Raw genomic sequence first — 19,819 nt, forward strand, 5'->3', positions numbered from 1 at the left:
TTTCGACATTTTAAAATATGATTTTTTTGGTAGAGGGAGCATATGCACCCGGGAGCCAAATTGAATTTCCGCATGCATATGACACTACTCTATGTTACTACCTTCATAATGCATAGTAACTTAGATGTAGTACTATCATGCATGATTGTTTTAGTTAGTATGTAGACTCATTCTATCTTGAAAAGTGTTATGGTAACATAGCTAGTTACCACAACCAGCTCTATGTTAATACTCCTTAGTTACTCCCACTATGAGTAGTCTAAGTAGCATGGTCTACCCCGGAAGTAGATCCTCTAACGTGCAACAGACAAGTCGGGTAAGCTACACCTCTCTAATTTTCCTTCTCCACATCTACATGATTAAGTCTAATTTGATCTAAATTAACTTCCATAATATATGTAAGCCATATGCATTTACGATAATTAGTAACAATCAAAATTATGACTATCTTTTTTTAATATTTATACGATTTTTTTATACAGTAAAAATATACAATGATTGCTACAGTAAATACGTACAGTATTTGTTACATTTTCCTGATTTTTCTTCTACGTTTGCACTACTTAAGCACTGTGCTTACCTGACTTGTCATCTCTACGTTAGAGGATATGGTTCCGGTCTACCCCTGGCCTTATATTACAATCACGAGTATATTACTTGGACCATCTGTACAACATACTTTTGTTGCTCCTTGCAAAAAAAAAACTTTTGTTGCGACTGGATTATTAATAAAGGCCGTGTGCATCACCACGATGCAGAGGCTGGGGTCATATCCCCTTTTCGAAGAAAAAAAATTACTTAGACCATAGCCTTATTCAAAATCAATTCTTAGTCAAGCTGCAAAATCTCATAGTACCAATCCCGAAATATTTCAGAAGGGCTTTTCAAAATTGATTTTCAAGATATATCATGATTATGATCGTGGTAACCGATTTTCAACGTGATGATGACTTGATGTGACACTTGGCCGTACTAGTACGGTGTCATATTTTTGTATTACTTGGACTGTAGCCAAACTCGAAATCTCATTCCAGCGGCAAAACTTCCCGCCCGAAAAATACAAATATTTCACACGCCTCTAACTTCCCATTCTACCCTCGTAAAGATGACAACAATGTCCATGCATAAGTCGGTTGGTGGGGGGTCTACCCTTCATTTTTTTCGATCACCACCTCCCTAGCTCCGAAACTCCCCGAAAAAAAATTCATTTCCCTCACTCTCTCCTCTGAGACCACCCACCGGAACTTCCCAAGTCCCTCTCTCTCCCACCTCCACGACCACCGCACCGGAACATCCCCGCCGGACTTCCCTGGCCTACCCGAGGCCTCGCGATCCTCGACATCCGGCTGCCTGCCGGAGCCGCTTCATCGACGCCGTCATCAACCGGACCGGATCATCCCCGCCGAACCTCGAAACTATGTGCTCATCCAGCAGTCTACCGCAGTCGCTTCAGCTGCGGTATCGTCCACCCCTCCGGAGCCGCTTCGCCGGATCCGTCGTCCACCGCATCGGATCTTGCTCACCGACACCGCTGTGCATGAACCGGATCTGCTTCACCGGCGCCTTGCATGATCTAAACTCTTCTACTGTCGCTTTTCTATTGCTTGCCTGCAAGTTCTTGTTTAATCTTGGGGGAACCTGTTTGTGCTAACGACGCGTCGTTACATTTTTGCAGATGAGATGAGTAACCATGAAGTGTAATGGCCGTCTCTCCAACCCCAAGTAGCACATGTAGCGTACTTCATCACCGGATCTATCAACCCCAGGAAGATCTGCTGTGACTCCCACAGAGTGCTTCTCCTAATGTAAGTCCCTTGTTTTAGCGCCATGTTCTGGGTTCAGATGCTTGTTTGTCTGAAGCTCTTTTAGTTCATTCCTAGCTATGACCGTAACACCTTGCTATTTTGTACTTCATTGCTAACTTTAAGCGATTGAACATTTTGGTTTGCATTCCCTGCTCTGTAGATGTAGCCATCATAACTTCTATCTTGCTCAGTCGTTGTTACAAAAATTATAGGTATTATAGTAACATCCTGCTATTATTTAGTTCATGGCCAATTTTAAGTAATTGCACATGTTGGTTCGCATTCCCTGCTCTATAGCTTTTGGCATCGTAACTTCTATATTTGGTTTACATTCCTGCTCGTAGATCTAGCCATCATAACTTTATCTTGCTCAGTCGTTGTTACAAAAATTATGGCCTGCTACTATGTTGTTTGTGCCAATTTTTTACTCCATGAACATGTTGGCTTGCATTCCCTGTACTACAGGTGATGCCATTGTTTTGTATCTAGTTCATTGTAAGCTAACAAAGTAAGGACTTAGTTTGGCATGCTATCACTCTGCTATCTAGCCTGTAGTACAAATAAACTTGTCATACTACTAGATAATAATTTTGTGTGCCATCTTGTTCTTCAAAAGCTGCATTATTGACTTGTTTCTCTGACTTGGCATGACGCTCACATATGGAAAGCTGAACATATTGGTTTGCATTCCCTCTTATACAAGTTCACAGGTGATCCCACTATATTACGTATCTGGTCCATCCTAAGCTCCAGCATTAACTATCCTCTATGTGTTGCTCATTACAAGTTTATATCCCGAAACATCTTGATTTGCATCCCCTTCACTATAAGTTCAGGAGTATTATTTAGTTCACGGCCAAAATTAAGTAATTGCACTTGGCACATGTTGGTTCACATTCCCTCCTCTTTAGCTTTTGCCATCGTAACTTCTATTTTTGGTTTACATTCCTGCTACGTAGATGTAGCCATCATAACTTCATCTTGCTCGATCGTTGTTACAAAATTTATAGCCTGCTACTATGTTGTTCATGCCAATTTTGTACTCCCTGAACATGTTGGTTTGCATGGGACTCGACGGTAGTAAGTCTATTTATTTCATTCTAACATGCTCTGTTATATTGGCTGTTGGTATGCGGCATGCACTCTTTGTTTGCTTATTGTGCGCATTACAATGATCTTGTTATAACGACGAAATGATGAGTTCCAAATTCTTTGGCAAACAATATTGCAGTGTCTTTGCGTTTCCATTGTTGCTGTCTTAACTTGTAATGTCTTTGTTTCAGATATAGGTGCTGCATGGACAACTTAAAAGATTGCCGGATCGCTTCATTGTATTGCTAGGTTTAATTACCATTCAATTTCTCTGGGTTCTGTAATATTTTTTCAAAGCCTTGCAGCTGATGTAATATTTAGTTAGTTTTTATAGTTCTTTCGCGCATTTTTTCTTTGGTGCTTGTCGTAAGTGAGGCTATCCGACAGAAATCAATGCTGCGTAAATATTCTCAGTATCTAAATCACGAATTCCCATCCCTTAAACGGCCCAATTAAGCGAAATCACATACGTGCCGGCCCGCAAAATACTAAAGCGCCTTTTACGCCGGCATATAAACAGCAACTAAACGGGCTGGCCCACTTACTTATTGGGCCAGCCCACTTGATTAACTGTGGACCCCACACTTTTATTGGGCCGGCCCACTTGCTTTAAGGTGGACCCCACCCACTACTGGGCCGGCCCACCAACTAGTTGGGCCAGCCCAATTGCTTATGTGGTGGTCCCCACGTACTAAACGGGCCGGCCCTTTAAGTCGAATGTGGGACCCACCTGTGTTTTTGGCCCGGCCCACTAGCCTGTTGGGCCGGCCCACTTGCTCTAGGGTGGACCCCACATACTAAATGGGCCGGCCCTTTTACAGGAAAGTGGGACCCACCTGTGTTTTTGGCCCGGCCCACAAGCGTGTTGGGCCGGCCCACTTGCTATACGGTGGACCCCACATACTAAATGGGCTGGCCGTTTAACCGGAAAGTGGGACCCACCAGCGTTTTGGCCCGGCCCACTATCTAGATGGGCCGGCCCACTTGCTATATGGTGGACCCCACATACTAAATGGGCCGGCCCTTTAGCAGGGAAGTGGGACCCACCAGACTTTTTTGGCCCGGCCCACTATCTTGTTGGGCCGGCCCACTCGCTCTATGGTGGACCCCACATACTAAATGGGCCAGCCCTGTAACAGGAAAGTGGAACCCACCTGTGTTTTTGGCCCGGCCCACTATCTTTTTGGGCCGGCCCACATGCTATATGGTGGACCCCACATACTAAATGGGCTGGCCTTTTAACAGGAAAGTGGGACCCACATGCTAATTGGGCCGGCCCACTAACTTCTTGGGCCGGCCCAGTTGCTTTAATGGGGACCCCACTTTGTAAATGGGCCGGCCCGGTACCAGGAAAGTGGGTCCCACATGTCTTGTGGGCCGGCCCTTTTGCCTGTTGACCGGTCAATCGAGTGCATTCGGCCTGGCCCACATGCTTAGCGGGCCGGCCCATTAAAGTTTTGACCAGTCAACCTTAGAGGTTAGGCCCGGCCCACGTAACTAATGGACCAGCCCAGCTATATAGTTGACCGGTCAAACTATGTCAGCTGGCCCGGCCCGCAAACTTATTGGGCCGGCGCGGTTGAGACGTGGCAGGCCTCGTGTGGGCCGACCATCTCCCACGGGGTTTCAGCCGGGTAACGCCGTTAATCGCCGATTAACGGCGTACGCCACGTGTCGGTTGCATGACGTCAGCAGTCAACGGGCTCCCGGAAACACTTGCGCAACGGTCCGATTTTCCGTGGCGGAAGGGCGCCCAAGCGCGACGGACCGAAAAAAACGTCGTTGGACTTTGCCTGACGCAGTTTCCACAACAGAACCCATATCGTCGGGTTAGGCCCATGGGCGACGAAAAATACCCCTTAGCGGACGATTTTGAGACGTTGTCTATCAGAACTTTTCTTGTAGTGTCTCCCGGAGGACTCTACACCGCCATGGTCGCCTCCGGAGTGATGAGTGAGTAGTTCACCCCTGGACTATGGGTCCATAGCAGTAGCTAGATGGTTGTCTTCTCCTCATTGTGCTTCATTGTTGGATCTTGTGAGCTGCCTAACATGATCAAGATCATCTATCTGTAATACTCTATGTTGTGTTTGTCGGGATCTGATGGATAGAGAATACCATGTCATGTTAATTATCATGTTATTATACATGTGTTGTTTATGATCTTGCATGCTCTCCGTTACTAGTAGAGGCTCTGGCCAAGTTTTTACTCTTAACTCCAAGAGGGAGTATTTATGCTCGATAGTGGGTTCATGCCTGCATTGACACAGGACAATGTGAGAAAGTTCTAAGGTTGTGTTGTGCTGTTGCCACTAGGGATAAAACATTGGCGCTATGTCCGAGGATGTAGTTGTTGATTACATTACGCACCATACTTAATGCAATTGTCTGTTGCTTTGCAACTTAATACCGGAGGGGGTTCGGACGATAACCTGAAGGTGGACTTTTTAGGCATAGATGCAGTTGGATGGCGGTCTATGTACTTTGTCGTAATGCCCAATTAAATCTCACTATACTTATCATGTCATGTATGTGCATTGTTATGCCCTCTCTATTTGTCAATTGCCCGACTGTAATTTGTTCACCCAACATGCTTTTATCTTATGGGAGAGACACCTCTAGTGAACTGTGGACCCTGGTCCATTCTTTTAATACTGAAATACAAATCTGCTGCAATACTTGTTTTACTATTTTCTCTGCAAACAATCATCTTCCACACAATACGGTTAATCCTTTGTTACAGCAAGCCGGTGAGATTGACAACCTCACTGTTTCGTTGGGGCAAAGTACTTTGGTTGTGTTGTGCAGGTTCCACGTTGGCGCCGGAATCTCTGGTGTTGCGCCGCACTACATCCCGCCGCCATCAACCTTCAACGTGCTTCTTGACTCCTACTGGTTCGATTAAACCTTGGTTTCTTACTGAGGGAAACTTGCCGATGTGCGCATCACACCTTCCTCTTGGGGTTCCCAACGGACGTGTCAACTACACGCATCAAGGCCATGTATATATTAATTGGTGTTAATCTAAGGTTTGCTAGCTAGCTGCTATATATAGAGCATGTTTTTATTAGATCGGGTTATAGCTAGTATACTTTAGGGTTATGTGTTTTCATTAAGTAGGGTTGATTAGCTATGGTTAGTTACATATATATGGTTTAGGGTTAATGCATGGCACATTTAATTTAATTAGAGGACCGCGAGGCACCCCTGGCCTGCTTGATGCACAATTAAGTGTCGTTGGCCTATATATAGGGTTTAATTAGGGTTTAGGGTTAGGGTTAGGGTTTAGGGTACAGGGTTTAGTGTTTAGGGTGTTTAGGGTTTAGGGATTAGGGATTAGGGTTTCAGGGTTGTATAAGGTTTAGGGATCATCGATCGAGTGCGCACACACATTATTAGAGGCACCCGCGCCTTTGCGCATAAAGTGCATGCGTATAGTTTAGGGTTATTTGTTTTAATTAAGTAGGGTTTGATCAGCTAGGGTTAGTTACATATATATGGTTTAGGGTTAATGCATGGCACATTACATATAGTTTAAATCTCAAGAATGTTTATACATGATAGGCCATATGTGCAAAGGAATTTTTTTCCCTGTGAACTTGTCAAAATTCAAGTTTATCAGTGCCAATGGAAACTAGTCCAAAAAATTACATAGAGGACCAAAAGTACTGGACAATAACTAATAGAACCTGCAACTTTACAAAAAGGACCCCAAAACATATAGAAGAAAATCAATCGAGTCCTTCTCGACCGCACATCAGATCTCTGCTCCGCATCCTTTCCAGCAACTCCGTCGCCGGGGACGCACCACTTGGGACGGTGTCGCCGGTAGTCGCCAAGACGAAGGAGAAGAAGGGCCTCAGCAACGACATATTGGCTCTGAGAAGGGCCGCTGAAAGGCCAAGATGTGCACGGGCAAGACGGATGACGCCGTCGTATGCCCCGAGCTTGTGAACTTTAGCAGCTTGACTTCCCCATTGGCCAGATCAGAAGCACTGACCAAAGCAAGCCTCACCGTTAGCGCCATCACATTGATGGCACCAGATCGGGGTTTGGCCGGCAAGATCCGCCAGATTCACCACAGGCCGAGATCCGAAGCCGATGACGAGATCCCCGACTCCATTGCGCCATTCTGCTCATGGGAAACACTGGATCTAAGCTTACAACAACACTAACTCCCTCGGATCCAAATTAGCTGACTCAACTTTGCTTATCTAAATATGGATGTATCCACACATGTTTTTACTCTAGATACATACACGTCTAAGGAAAGTTGAATCAATTAATTTAGTTCGGAGGGTGTACAATATACAGAGAAGTCGGCCTCGTCTCCGCCCGCGAGGCCGCCGGAGAGAAGCGGGAGAGGAGCCGGGAGTGGGAAAGACTCGAGGGAGAAAGAGAAGAGGAAGAAATGAGAGCTCCCTGGGGAAGAACATTATTTTTGTCGTTCTGCTCGTAGCTTGAAACTGAAAATTTCGGCCGCGCGCCAAATCATCCCGCCGCATCCATTCGAAAATCCCGTGACCAGTTTTACCCTTTTAACCCTGGTCCGGAAGCTACAACCCACCGACCATGGAGGGCTCATTCGGTAACAATGAAATATCTTGCCTAGATCCCGAACCCTCCCCACAGGCCCACACCCACCCACCAACCATTCGCCCCATTAGCTCAAAAATACTCTCACATGCCAAAGCTCTGACTCTCTACAGTACTAGATCTGCCGCGCCGGCATACTCCTCCACAGCGTAGCCTTGATCGTGTTGGCTGTCCACCCACCTGATCCGCTCCCCGCCGCCCTCGTCACCGACGGATCTGCTTCACCGCCGACCTCGCCACCGACGGATCTGCTTCACCGCCGACTTCGCCACCGACGGATCTGCTTCACCGCCGACCTCGCCACCGACTACCTCGGCGCAGCGGCTGTATAAACTTCACCGAATCCCTTGCCAGCCAACCAGATCTGCTTCACTAACGCCCGCTTCTGCGAAACAGGGTCGATTCATCGTCTCCCGCGTTCGCCGCCGCCGGAATGCAAGTTGCCGCCCCGTCCACCCCGCCGCAGCTTGGTTAGTACGCTGGCCCGTTAGATCGCGGTGTTTTTTAGCCATGTTTTTGTGTAGTTATTTGCAGATCTCATATGCCGTTAACTTTCTTGATGTGTTGCTTCGCATGAAGTTTGTTTAAATATTGTATGCAATTACAAAAGCATTATCCGGTCGCTACCATCCTGTTCATTCTATCGACACTGTGTGCATCCACATATTTATAGCCTTATACCCATTCATTTGCTGCCAACTATTTTTGTACTGCATGCTATTGTCGCACTGCTTTTATAGTCATGCTATGGGCATTTCCAATCTGCTTGTTCTTATACCACGTCATTAGCTCACCGCTAGCTGCTAGCTGTTTTCTCGTGTCTGCTATTCTCACACTGCTTTTATAATCATGCTATGTGCATTTCCAATCTGCTTTCTATTATACCTCGTCTTTAGCTTATATAGTTATTGCTGCGTGCATGTCTGGTCTTTGTATTATCATAGGCGACTTGTCAATGTTATTTTTCCTAGGGATTGATCATGCGAACCACTTATTAGAACATCCAACATTAACAACGGGGACGCTAGGGAAGGTTGGAATCTGAGTTCTTGGTTGGTAATTTTGGCAGTTTACTTCCGTTATTATCTATAACCTATATGCATTGTTCCTTATGCAAGAGATTAACACTTGGAACCATTCCATAGCAATGCCATTCAAGCTTTACTATGTTTCGCCTATTTGATATGCTTGTCTTGGAGAAGCTGCGAAGGTGATTTGAACACGACATTTGTTCATTCTTAATGCCAGTTTACTTTATGTGGAAAACCTTGGCATTACCCTACTCTAAATCTGAATGTGAAATTCGTATCTCATGCAAAGCAACATCTAGTTGGTTTTAATCGATATCTCGGTAAATATTGGCTTATTCATTTGGCAGCTCAAGTTTTTTGTTATTTGAAACCGGTGACTTGGTCTTAAATGTGATATCTAAACACAGATTAAGGACAATGGAGCAGGAGGATTAGCATTTCACGTGATGGCTGAACCTAAAATGACAGGCATGTTGACCACGACTAGTGCACGCAAGAGAAGGACCTGCAGCGAGCCAGTATGTGTTTAGTACATGCATCTTATCTTATCTTGTGCTTATTTCTGCTACATGCTGTTATCTGATCTCTACATTGCGTAATACATATTTGAATAGTTAATTGTTGTAACTATGTTTGCAATGTTACCAGAATGCAGTTTTAATGAAGCAGTCATCATTAGAAGATAGTCGCCAAAAAAGGATCTGTAGCGACCCTGTGCAACATTATGATGTAAGTTTGTGCTTAGTACAAGTTCCATACATTGTCTTATTTATGCAACTTGTTATTATCTTATATCTACATTTCATAATAAATGTTTGCATAGTTCATCGTTTAACTATTTTTGCATTATTATCAGAATGCAGTTGTGATGAAGCAATCTTCATTAGAAGTGAGGCCCACAAAAACTTCTGATATTTCTTCTGATGCATCTTCTCATAGCCGTCAACCGAGACCATTGCTTTCATCAAACAGTAAATATCTCAAGGCTGTACTTTATAAAAGACATGGTATTGCTGCTTTAAGATCTGTAGCTGATATGTTGACAAAGAGTACACAAGATTCAATCAAGGCGATTGCCAAATGTCAACGTGTTATTGATGATGCTAATAGAAGTCCTCAATGATTCTATGTAATTTTTTTATTTGGGCACATGAATTGCCTTGTAATTTTCCTACTTGTTTTATTTGTGTATGTAATTGTGTGTATCATTGATATCAGATTTTAGGCTCATGAAATTTAATGCATGTTGACTAGTCAAACAAGTAGGGCACTACAACAGATTGGGCCGGCCCACTTACAGTAGTGTGGGACCCACTTTCATTTTGGGCCGGCCCACTTCTTTAGTAGGCCGGCCCGGATACACGATAGTGGGATCCACATGCTTATTGGGCCGGCCCACTATCTTGTTGGGCCAGCCCATTTGGTATATGGTGGTCCCACATGGTAAATGGGCCGGCCCTTTAACAGGAAGGTGGGACCCACATGTGCTTTTGGCCCGGCCCACTATCTTGTTGGGCCGGCCCACTTGCTATATGGTGGACCCCACATACTAAATGGGCCGGCCCTTTAACAGGAAGGTGGGACCCACATGTGTTTTTGGCCCGGCCCACTATCTTGTTGGGCCGGCCCACTTGCTATATGGTGGACCCCACATACTAAATGGGCCGGCCTTTTAACAGGAAGGTGGGACCCACCTGTGCTTTTGGCCCGGCCCACTATCTTGTTGGGCCGGCCCACTTGCTATATGGTGGACCCCACACACCAAATGGGCGGCCCTTTAACAGGAAAGTGGGACCCACCTGTGTTTTTGGCCCGGCCCACTATCTTGTTGGGCCGGCCCACTTGCTATATGGTGGACCCCACATACTAAATGGGCCGACCCTTTAACTGGAAAGTGGGACCCACCTGTGTTTTTGGCCCGGCCCACTTGCTACACGGTGGACCCCACACACTAAATGGGCCGGCCCTTTAACAGGAAAGTGGGACCCACCTGTGTTTCGGCCCGGCCCACTTGCTTCTTGGGCCGGCCCAGTAGCTGTAAGGTGGACCCCACATGTTAAATGGGCCGGCCCATTTAAGTTTTGACCAGTCAACCTTAGAGGTTAGGCCCGGCCCACGTAACTAATGGACCAGCCCAGCTATATAGTTGACCGGTCAAACTATGTCAGCTGGCCCGGCCCGCTTAAGACGTGGCAGGCCTCGTGTGGGCCTACCATCTACCACGGGGTTTCAGCCGGTTAACGCCGTTAACTGCCAGTTAACGGCGTCTGCCACGTGTCAGTTTGCATGACGTCAACAGTCAACGGGCTCCCGGAAACACTTGCGCAACGGTCCGATTTTCCGTGGCGGAAGGGCGCCCAAGCGCGACGGACCGAAAAAAACGTCGTTGGACTTTGCCTGACGCAGTTTCCACAACAGAACCCATATCGTCGGGTTAGGCCCATGGGCGACGAAAAATACCCCTTAGCGGACGATTTTGAGACGTTGTCTATCAGAACTTTTCTTGTAGTGCTTGGTGTGTTCTGGCTTATTGATATGGCAGATGGGACAAATTTTGATAAAAGCTATCACATCCTTTCTCATGCCCGGCCAGTGAAAGAGCAACTGAAGCCTGTGGTAAGTGGCACGTTCCCCATAGTGGCCACCAAGTTCAGATGTGTGAAACGCAGCTATCAGTTTATTTCTCAGCTCTTTTGAACTTCCAACAACAATTTTGTTGTTGTATCTCAACACTCCATTTGTGAGTGTATACTCTGGGTGTGAAGCCTTGTCTATTGCCAGTTCAGTGATGATTTTCTTGCATTGTTCATCAGCTGTGTAGGTGTGCACTACCTCAGAAACCCAGGTTGGTACCGCAGCACTAGTAAGAATAGAGAGCAAGTGATATTTCACTCTTGATAGTGCGTCTGCCACTTTATTCTCTCTGCCTCGTTTGTATTCCATAGTGTAATTGTAACCAAGTAACTTGATGAGTAACTTGTGTTGTACACCATCAGTTAGCTTTTGCTCTTGTATGTACTTGAGGCTCTGTTGGTCAGTTCTTATAATGACAGAGGACGCCGCGAAGTAATGCTTCCATTTTTTTAAAGCTTCTATAATGGCCAATGCTTCTTTATCATAAGTAGAGAATGTTGCTGCTTTTGGTCCTATTGCCTTACTCATAAAGGAAATGGGCTGACCCTGTTGCATGAGGACTGCTCCAATGCCTTGTCCACTTGCATCTGCTTCAAGCACAAATGGTGCAGAGAAGTTTGGCATGGCCAAAACAGGTGCTGATGTCATTTTCTTCTTTAGTTCTTGGAATGCCTTCTCTTGAATGTCACTCCATACAAAGGCATCTCTCTTGAGGGAGTCGAATAGTGGTCGGCAAATAATGCCATAACCAGCTATGAACCTCCTGTAGTACCCTGCTAAGCCCAAGAAACTTCGTAATTCTGTGATGTTTTTAGGACTTGGCCATTTCACTATAGCTTCAACTTTTACTGGGTCAGTGGCTACACCTTCTCCACTGATTATGTGGCCCAAATATTCCACTTGTGGTTGCCCAAAACTGCATTTTTCTTTCTTGGTAGTCAGTTTGTTGTCTCTGAGAATTTGCAAGATAGCAGACAAGTATGCACTATGGTCTGTAGCAGTCTTGCTATAAATTAGAATATCATCAAAGAATACCAGTGCAAACCTCCGTAGGACTGGTGCTAGAATCTTGTTCATCAAAGCTTGGAAGGTTGTTGGTGCATTAGTGAGGCCAAATGGCATAACTAAATATTCATAATGCCCCATGTGAGTATTAAAAGCAGTCTTAGGTATGTCCTCAGTTTTCATCCTAATCTGATGATAGCCACTTTTGAGATCTATCTTTGAGAAGATTTTGGCTCCATGAAGTTCATCTATAATATCCTCTATGACCGGTATAGGAAATTTATTTTTCACAGTTTGGGCATTTAATTTCCTAAAGTCATTGCACAACCTCCATGTAGTATCTTTCTTCTTGACCATGAGGGCAGGTGAGGAATAAGGACTAAGGCTATTTCTTATTACCTGAGACTGAAGCATCTTAGTGATAATTGCCTCCATAGCATTCTTCTGATGATGAGGCAGCCGATAAGACCTCTGGTAGACAATCTTAGCTTCAGGTACTAATGTGATAGCATGATCACATTCCCTAGAGGGTGGTAACTCTGTTGATTCACAGGATACATCTTGAAATTGTTCCAGCACTATCCGTAGAAAAGATGGTGTTGTAGTTGTATGCTTGGCATGAGGTATTGAGTTCACAAAAACCATAGCGCCACAGACATTTTCTTCCACTAGTAAGTTCACACTTTCTGTTTCAGTGATAGTTGTGTTCCCTGGAAGAGATTCATCCCAAAATGTGACAAGCTTGCCCTCAACAGTTGTGATCTGCATAAACATCTTCTTGTAATCCAGAGTGACAGGACTATGATATTTGATCCAATATGTGCCAAGAATTATGTCATATCCTTCCAATGGTAGGATTTTGAAGTCAAACTCTAGTTGTTGCCCTTGTATTATGTACTGACATTGTTTAGTGTGGAATTCGGTGAATAATGCCTCTCCATTTGCCACCAACACCATGACTTTGTGATTAGGTGTCAACTTGCATTTAGCTTGCCTGGCCAGTGCAGGTGTCATGAACGTGGCAGAGCTTCCAGAGTCAACTAGGGCCGTGGCATAGGTACTGCCAATTTTAGTTGTCACTGTGAATGTATAATGCTCCTTAGCAGTCCCCTGTACAGCATGCATGGAAATTTTGAGAAACGTTTCAGGATTAGGAGGTAAAGGTTCTTCCTGATCGTCCTCATCATCATATTCTGTCACATATACACTAGTAGGAAAACCCTTATAGGCGAAGCTTAGTTCTGTGGCGCACCGTTTTGAGTGCGCCACAGAAACTTATTATGTGGCGCACGAAGCTCGGTGCGCCACAGAAATAGCTTAATTTTGTGGCGCACTACTAAACCGTGCGCCACAAAAACTTGGTGGGCCCCACACCCTGTCACCCCCAATCATTGGTTTTACAATTTCTATGGCGCACATACCTCGGTGCGCCACAGAAATTACTTCTTCTGTGGCGCACGGCGACAGTGCGCCACAAAAATAAGGTATTCTGTGGCGCACTGTCTTGTGTGCGCCACAGAAATAAGTTATTCTGTGGCGCACTGCGCTCGGTGCGCCACAGAAATAAGCTATTCTGTGGCGCACTGTGGTTGGTGCGCCACAGAATTAGTGAACCAGATCTACAAAAGTGAGCAACCTCCCACCTACCACACTACACAAGCCATTCTTCTTCCTCCATCTAGCTCGTCCCCCCCTTCTCTCTCATACCATTTTGACTCCACTTTTCACTTGCTTGGGTATTTATTGCACTTACTTTGGTTGATACTTAATTGGAGTTGAGGAGAAGGCTCTCCATACTCTCTCCTCCTCTCGAAGTCATCGATCGCGGTCTCGTCTCGGTATCGAATCTAGAAGGTGAGTAGTTGGAGGAGACATACATATGCTTGTAGATCTTGTGTGGCCGTCGTGTGTATGGATGCTTGTTGCAGGTGAAGCGCTTGTGTGTGTGCCGGTGTGGTGCATGGATGTTTGCCGAAATGTTGATTCATTTCCGTTTCGGCAAGTTTTGCACTACCCATATGTCCTACTTTGAGGAGAGGTCATGCCGAATTTTTCCACTCCATGTAATACCTTGAGGAGAGGTACGGCCCATGCATGTGTGTGCATTTGGTGCGGTTCTAATTTCCTGTTCTATGTATACCATTTGCAGGCAAGCATGGTCCTCTCGATGAGTTCCGCTCGAATCTCTAGATACAAGATAGACGCGAAGGAGGACATGATTCGGAACAATAGGCGCCAGATAAGATGTCCGTGTCGATCATGCAAACTCGAGCGCTGGATCAACCCCGATTCGGACAACCGGAGGAGCACTCGCCGAGGCGCGGTTTCATGCAAGACAACCAGGCGCGGCCGGCCCCATCAAATGGTGCGCATGAAGACCATGTCGAGCGAGATGACTATCATCATGAAGAAGACTATCATCATGCCGACGGGGACTATCATCATGAAGAAGAAGTCGACGGAGAAGATCATCATGAAGAAGAAGATGCCGGCGGAGAACATCATCATGATGAAGAAGAAGATTCCGGCGCGACCACGCTAATTTCGGCCTTGCGGGACTCTCATGTTCAAGATCTTCTCCTCCAGGAGACGAGCAACGATAGAGTTGCAGCTAGAGAGAGAGCCAAGCTGTCGCAAATGGAGAAAGACGGGATGACTCCGATCTTTCCTGGGTGTCGTCCGCAGGATACGCGCTTGCATGTAACGCTTGATTACTGCAGATGAAGACGCAGAACAAGTGGACCGATTCCAGCTTGACAAGAGCTTAAAATTCGCACGATCGTCTCCCGGAGGGGAACACATTGCCAAGTAGTACCGAGGAGGCCAAGAAAGTCGTGTGTCCCCTTGACCTACCGCACGAAAAATACCACGCTGCATTAATGATTGTGTGATTTATAGGTGCGAGTACAAGGACGAACCACATGTCCGGTGTGTGGCCACGGACGGTACAAGGTTGGGAACAAGAAGGTACCTCGAAAGGTGGTATGGTACTTTCCTATCACTCCCCGTCTGCAGCGGTATTTCGTGGACCCTAAGGAAGCAAAGATCATGCAATGGCACGAGGAAAGGCGAGAAGCCGAAGAAGATCCGGAGATGGGCTATATCTTGACACACCCTTCGACGGGGACGGTGGCAAACATTGGACATCGCCTTCCCTAGGTTCGGGGGCGGCGCCAGGGACATCAGGTGGGTATGAGCACCGATGGACTCAATCCGTTCGGCAACCAGAGTAGCACGCATAGCACCCGGCCCGTGTTTGTATGGCCTTACAACCTACCCCGTGGCTGTGCACCAAGCAAAGGTACATACACCTGAGTATTCTCATTCGGGGGCCGAAACAACCAGGTGTCGACATGCATTTGTATCTCGGGTTGCCGAAAGAGGAGTTAGACACGTTGTGGAAGACGCCACCCCGTACGTGGGACGCCTACACTAGAACTTATTTCGATATGAGAGCCGCGTTGATCACGACGGTCACGGACTATCCCGGTTACGCATATGTATCTCGCCTGTGGGCCACGGATTCAACGGCCGTGTGAAGTGCATGGACGATACCCCGCATCTACAACTACCAAGGGATCCCGGGTCCTCGAAAACCGTCTACCCAGGTGCTCGAAGGTGGCTTCGCTTGGATCACCCGTGGAGAAAACGCGGTGAGCGGTTCAATGGTAAAGATGAGCCCGATGGACCCCACGCCCGAGGAGCGGCGCCGACCTCGATGATCTTCGAAAAATTGGAAGGAGTGCCCAGCGCACGGGAAAGAAGCGACCAAGCCGTGAGCCGCCGCTCGGTGTATGGAAAGCGAGGTCTGTTTTCCACGACTTGGAGTATCGGAAGGTCCTCCACACGCCCCACAGCCTCGATGTCATGCACATTACGAAGAACGTTACCGAGAGTCCGCTTGGCACTCTTTGCAACTCGTAAAAGTCCAAGGATGGACCGAAAGCAAGATACGATCTTAAACATTTTGGCATCAGGAAAGATCTTCAAGCCCCCGATACTGACGATGATGATGATGATGATGATGATCAGACGGAAGGGACTCAACGTCTCCGTAAAAGGGCTAAGAAGAACGCGGTGCAGCTTCCCGCTGCCTGCTTCACAACGAGTCCGGAGGAGCTCGGCGATTTTTCAGGTGCCTCCTAGGAGTGAAAGTTCCTCACGGTTACTCGGGGAATATAAGCAGATATCTGGACGTAGCGAAGAAGAGGTTCACCGGGATGAAGTCTCACGATTGCCACGTGCTAATGACGCAGATACTTCCCGTTGCGATCCGAGGCATAATGGACGAGCACGTCCGTGATACGCTGTTTGGCCTATGCAACTTTTTTGACGTTATCACCAGGAAGTCGATCGGCGTGAGGCAGCTCAAGATGCTACAGGATGAGATCGTGGTGATACTATGTGAGCTCGAGATTTACTTCCCGCCCGCATTCTCGTGATATATGCGTCCATCTCCTTCTCCATGTCGTTGAAGACATCAAGCAGCCTCGGCCCAACGTTCCTCCACAACATGATGCCTTTCGAAAGGCGTAACGGTGTCATGAAAGGATACGTTCGCAATAGGGCCCGTCCAGACGCAAGCATGGCCAAGGGGTTTCTAACCTACGAGTGCATCTCCTTCTGCCAGAATTATCTAAGCACCGAGGACGACGAGGATCATGTTGGTCTACCACCCAGGACGCACCTCGGGAGGCTCGCTGGAGTCGGTCACCGCGAGGGCTACCGCTCAGTCCATGTCGGCATTGAAAATCGACGCGACGACTTTGACAGGGCTCACCGGGTCGCGCTACAACACTTAAATCGATCGAACCTTTCGTGCAAGAGCACAAAAGCATGGTCGAGCAGAATTACATCGATATGGGCCGGCCGAGGAAGATGGGAGACGTAACCAAAAAGCACAACTCCAGCTTCACGCGTTGGTTCAAGCAAACTCAATTGGTTGAAGCACAGAGAAATACGCCTTCTACCGAAGATGAAAAACTCATATACACCTTATCACAGGGACCCGCGCATAACGTAAGGACCTATCAGGGGTACGACATCAACGGTTCTGAGATTCTACACCGAGGAAAAGGACAGAAATAGTGAAAATCAAAACTCAGGAGTAACTATGTTGTCATACGCCGATGACGAGACTAATGTCAAGGAAAGATTTTTTGGAAGGATCGAGGAGATATGGGAGCTCAATTACTGTGGAGAGACGGTGCCAATGTTTCGTGTGAGATGGGCCAAGAAGGTCGAAAAAGAAGGCCGATATTTCACAACCATGGTTATACCCGATGCAAAATCGAAGAACGCATCCGCGAAAAATGAGCCATGGGTACTCGGTAGCCAAGTTGACCAATGCTTCTTCATCACCGATCCGTCGAGGCCTAGCCGTGTTGTCGTGAGGAAGGGCAAGAGGAGCATCATAGGAATGCAAGGAGACGCCAACGAGGAAGACTTGGACAAGAACGGTGACCCGAAGATGGAGGAGGAATTCGACAGGCACTTCGACATGCCTACTACTAGTAAAGTAAGAAGGAAGACCTCCCTACCCTCTAAAGGTTGTCCATTCACGCGAAGAAATCTCAAGGTGGCCGGCATAAAGTATTCAACCGCCAACAACCGAAAGGGCAAGAAGATTGCGAAGAGACGCTAGAGCTCGGAGCCGGGACGAAGAAGATCTTTTTTGGTGTATGTGTGTGTGACAAGTACATGCATGTGTGTGTGAGAGAGACAAGAACATGTGTGTGTGAGACAAGTAATTTGTAATTGAAAATCTCTAGTAATTATTATTAAATGTTGTGTTGTTTCTTGAAAATGTAACAAAAACATTTTTAAAAAGGGAAAAAAGTAGGGGCAACCAGGGTTCGAACCTGGGTTACCCAAGCCTACCAGTAGGCTTAACCACTGGGCTAATGCTGTGTTTCTGACAGAACACAACATTAGCCCAGTTTGTTTACCAAGTCAGTAAATTCTGTGGCGCACCTAGTGCGCATGCGCCATAGAATTCCTTAATTCTGTGGCGCATGTCCCGCTTGGTGCGCCACAGAATTAAGGAATTCTATGGCGCATGCACAACTAGGTGCGCCACAGAATTTACTGACTTGGTGAAATGAGCGGTTCGCTCTTCCCCCCATCTCTCTCTTCCCCATTCGTATCCGCGTGACGAACCCTAGCTTCCACCGCCGCCTAGCACTCGCCACCGCCGCCTAGCACCACCGAGCAGGAGGAAGAGGAGGAGGAGGAGGACCACCCCGCCCACGCTGCGAGCAGGAGGAGGAGGACCACCCCGCACACGCCGCGAGCAGGAGGAGGAGGACCACCCCGCCCGCGCCGCGAGCAGCAGGAGGAGGAGGAGGAGGACCATCGCCTGCGCTCGCCATCACCGCCTAGCGCCGCCGTCGGTGAGATCCCTCCCTCTCCCCTGTGCCTCCCTCCCTCTCCCTTGTGCCTCCCTCCCTCTCCCCTGTGCCCCGGCCCCTCCCTCTCCCCTATGCCTCCCTCCCTCTCCCCTATGCCTCTCAATTTGGTTCTCAATTTGCTTAATTTCTTGCTGGTGATGTAGTTAATTTTGATTGAGCAATTGACAATGTTGCATATACATATAGTCAAATAGAATTTTGATGGTCAGTATGAATTTTGATGTAGTGCTGCTATAGCTTATGTGGACATTCAATTTATGAATTTTGATGTGTTAGTCAAATAGAAATTTGATGGTCAGTATGAATTTTGATTTAGACAGATGATAAGAATTTTGAAAATGTTTAAAAGAGGGTTAACAGAGAGTCAGTATGAATTACTGGAACTATTTATTGATGAACTATGTATTCATAATGATTCAATTTGTTTGCATAGAATGAATGGCCGGATGCCAAGTAATTGTTGGTAAATATCCATTATAATCTGAATCTTAGTAGATTATGATGATTGATGCTTTGGTTGTGGTTTAATAGCTTGGTGATGCTAGGGGCCACTTCCCAAACCTATGAATGCCTATGATCCTATAGCAGCCCAATTTTTGCTTCCCCCAAATAATGCATTGGATGATGCTTTCATGAATATGTTGGCAGTAGCTACTGGTCACATGTCATGATATACCGTTACTGCTTGGGGTTTCAAGATAATAATGCTACTAGTACATGAAATGCTGCTGTTTGAATTTAGAGATAAAAAAGCTACTGCCTACTATTTGAATGAACAAGCTACAACCTACTATTTGGGAATAAAAATAAAAATGAACAAGCTAATGTTGTTGTTGTTTCTCTGTCTGTAAATGATGCTCATGCTCACATGTTGGCAGTAGCTACTGGTTGGCTTGCTCTATAAGCTTGTATTCTTGGTTATGAAGAAGCATATACTGCCTTTTTAAATTTAAGTAATTATCTACCAAAAATTTAAGTAATTATGAGTAATAGCATTTTCATTTGAAGACACTAGCATTTCCATATGATGCTCAAGCTTCTGCTATTTAATTATCTCTGGAATTTTATATGTTGATGTTCTTTATTGCTACTGCTAGCTAGGATTTGTTAGGTTTTTTAATACAAATGAAAAAATGAACAAGCTAATCATGAAATGATACTGCCTAGTTGATTTTGAATGAAATGCTACTGCCTACTATTGAAGTCATTTTTCTAAGTCATTAGCTACTACCTTGACTGCACTAAA

The 19,819-nt window shown here is 46.3% G+C and overlaps 1 protein-coding gene and 1 long non-coding RNA gene across 2 annotated transcripts in view; one reads left to right on the forward strand and one right to left on the reverse strand.

Annotated features, from left to right (window-relative positions):
• LOC139830897 (uncharacterized) overlaps window positions 1-19,819 on the reverse strand; it is a 244,015-nt gene that overhangs the window by 190,503 nt on the left and 33,693 nt on the right. The window lies entirely within an intron of this gene.
• On the forward strand, window positions 8,943-9,759 carry LOC139830896 (uncharacterized). Its single transcript, XM_071819663.1, has 3 exons — window positions 8,943-9,042; window positions 9,173-9,253; window positions 9,381-9,759. Exons 1-3 carry the CDS (start codon window positions 8,971-8,973, stop codon window positions 9,645-9,647), a joined length of 420 nt encoding a protein of 139 aa, XP_071675764.1. The 5' UTR covers window positions 8,943-8,970; the 3' UTR covers window positions 9,648-9,759.

The sequence above is a fragment of the Lolium perenne genome, chromosome 4, assembly GCF_019359855.2.
Source record: "Lolium perenne isolate Kyuss_39 chromosome 4, Kyuss_2.0, whole genome shotgun sequence".
Taxonomy (NCBI): domain Eukaryota; kingdom Viridiplantae; phylum Streptophyta; class Magnoliopsida; order Poales; family Poaceae; genus Lolium; species Lolium perenne.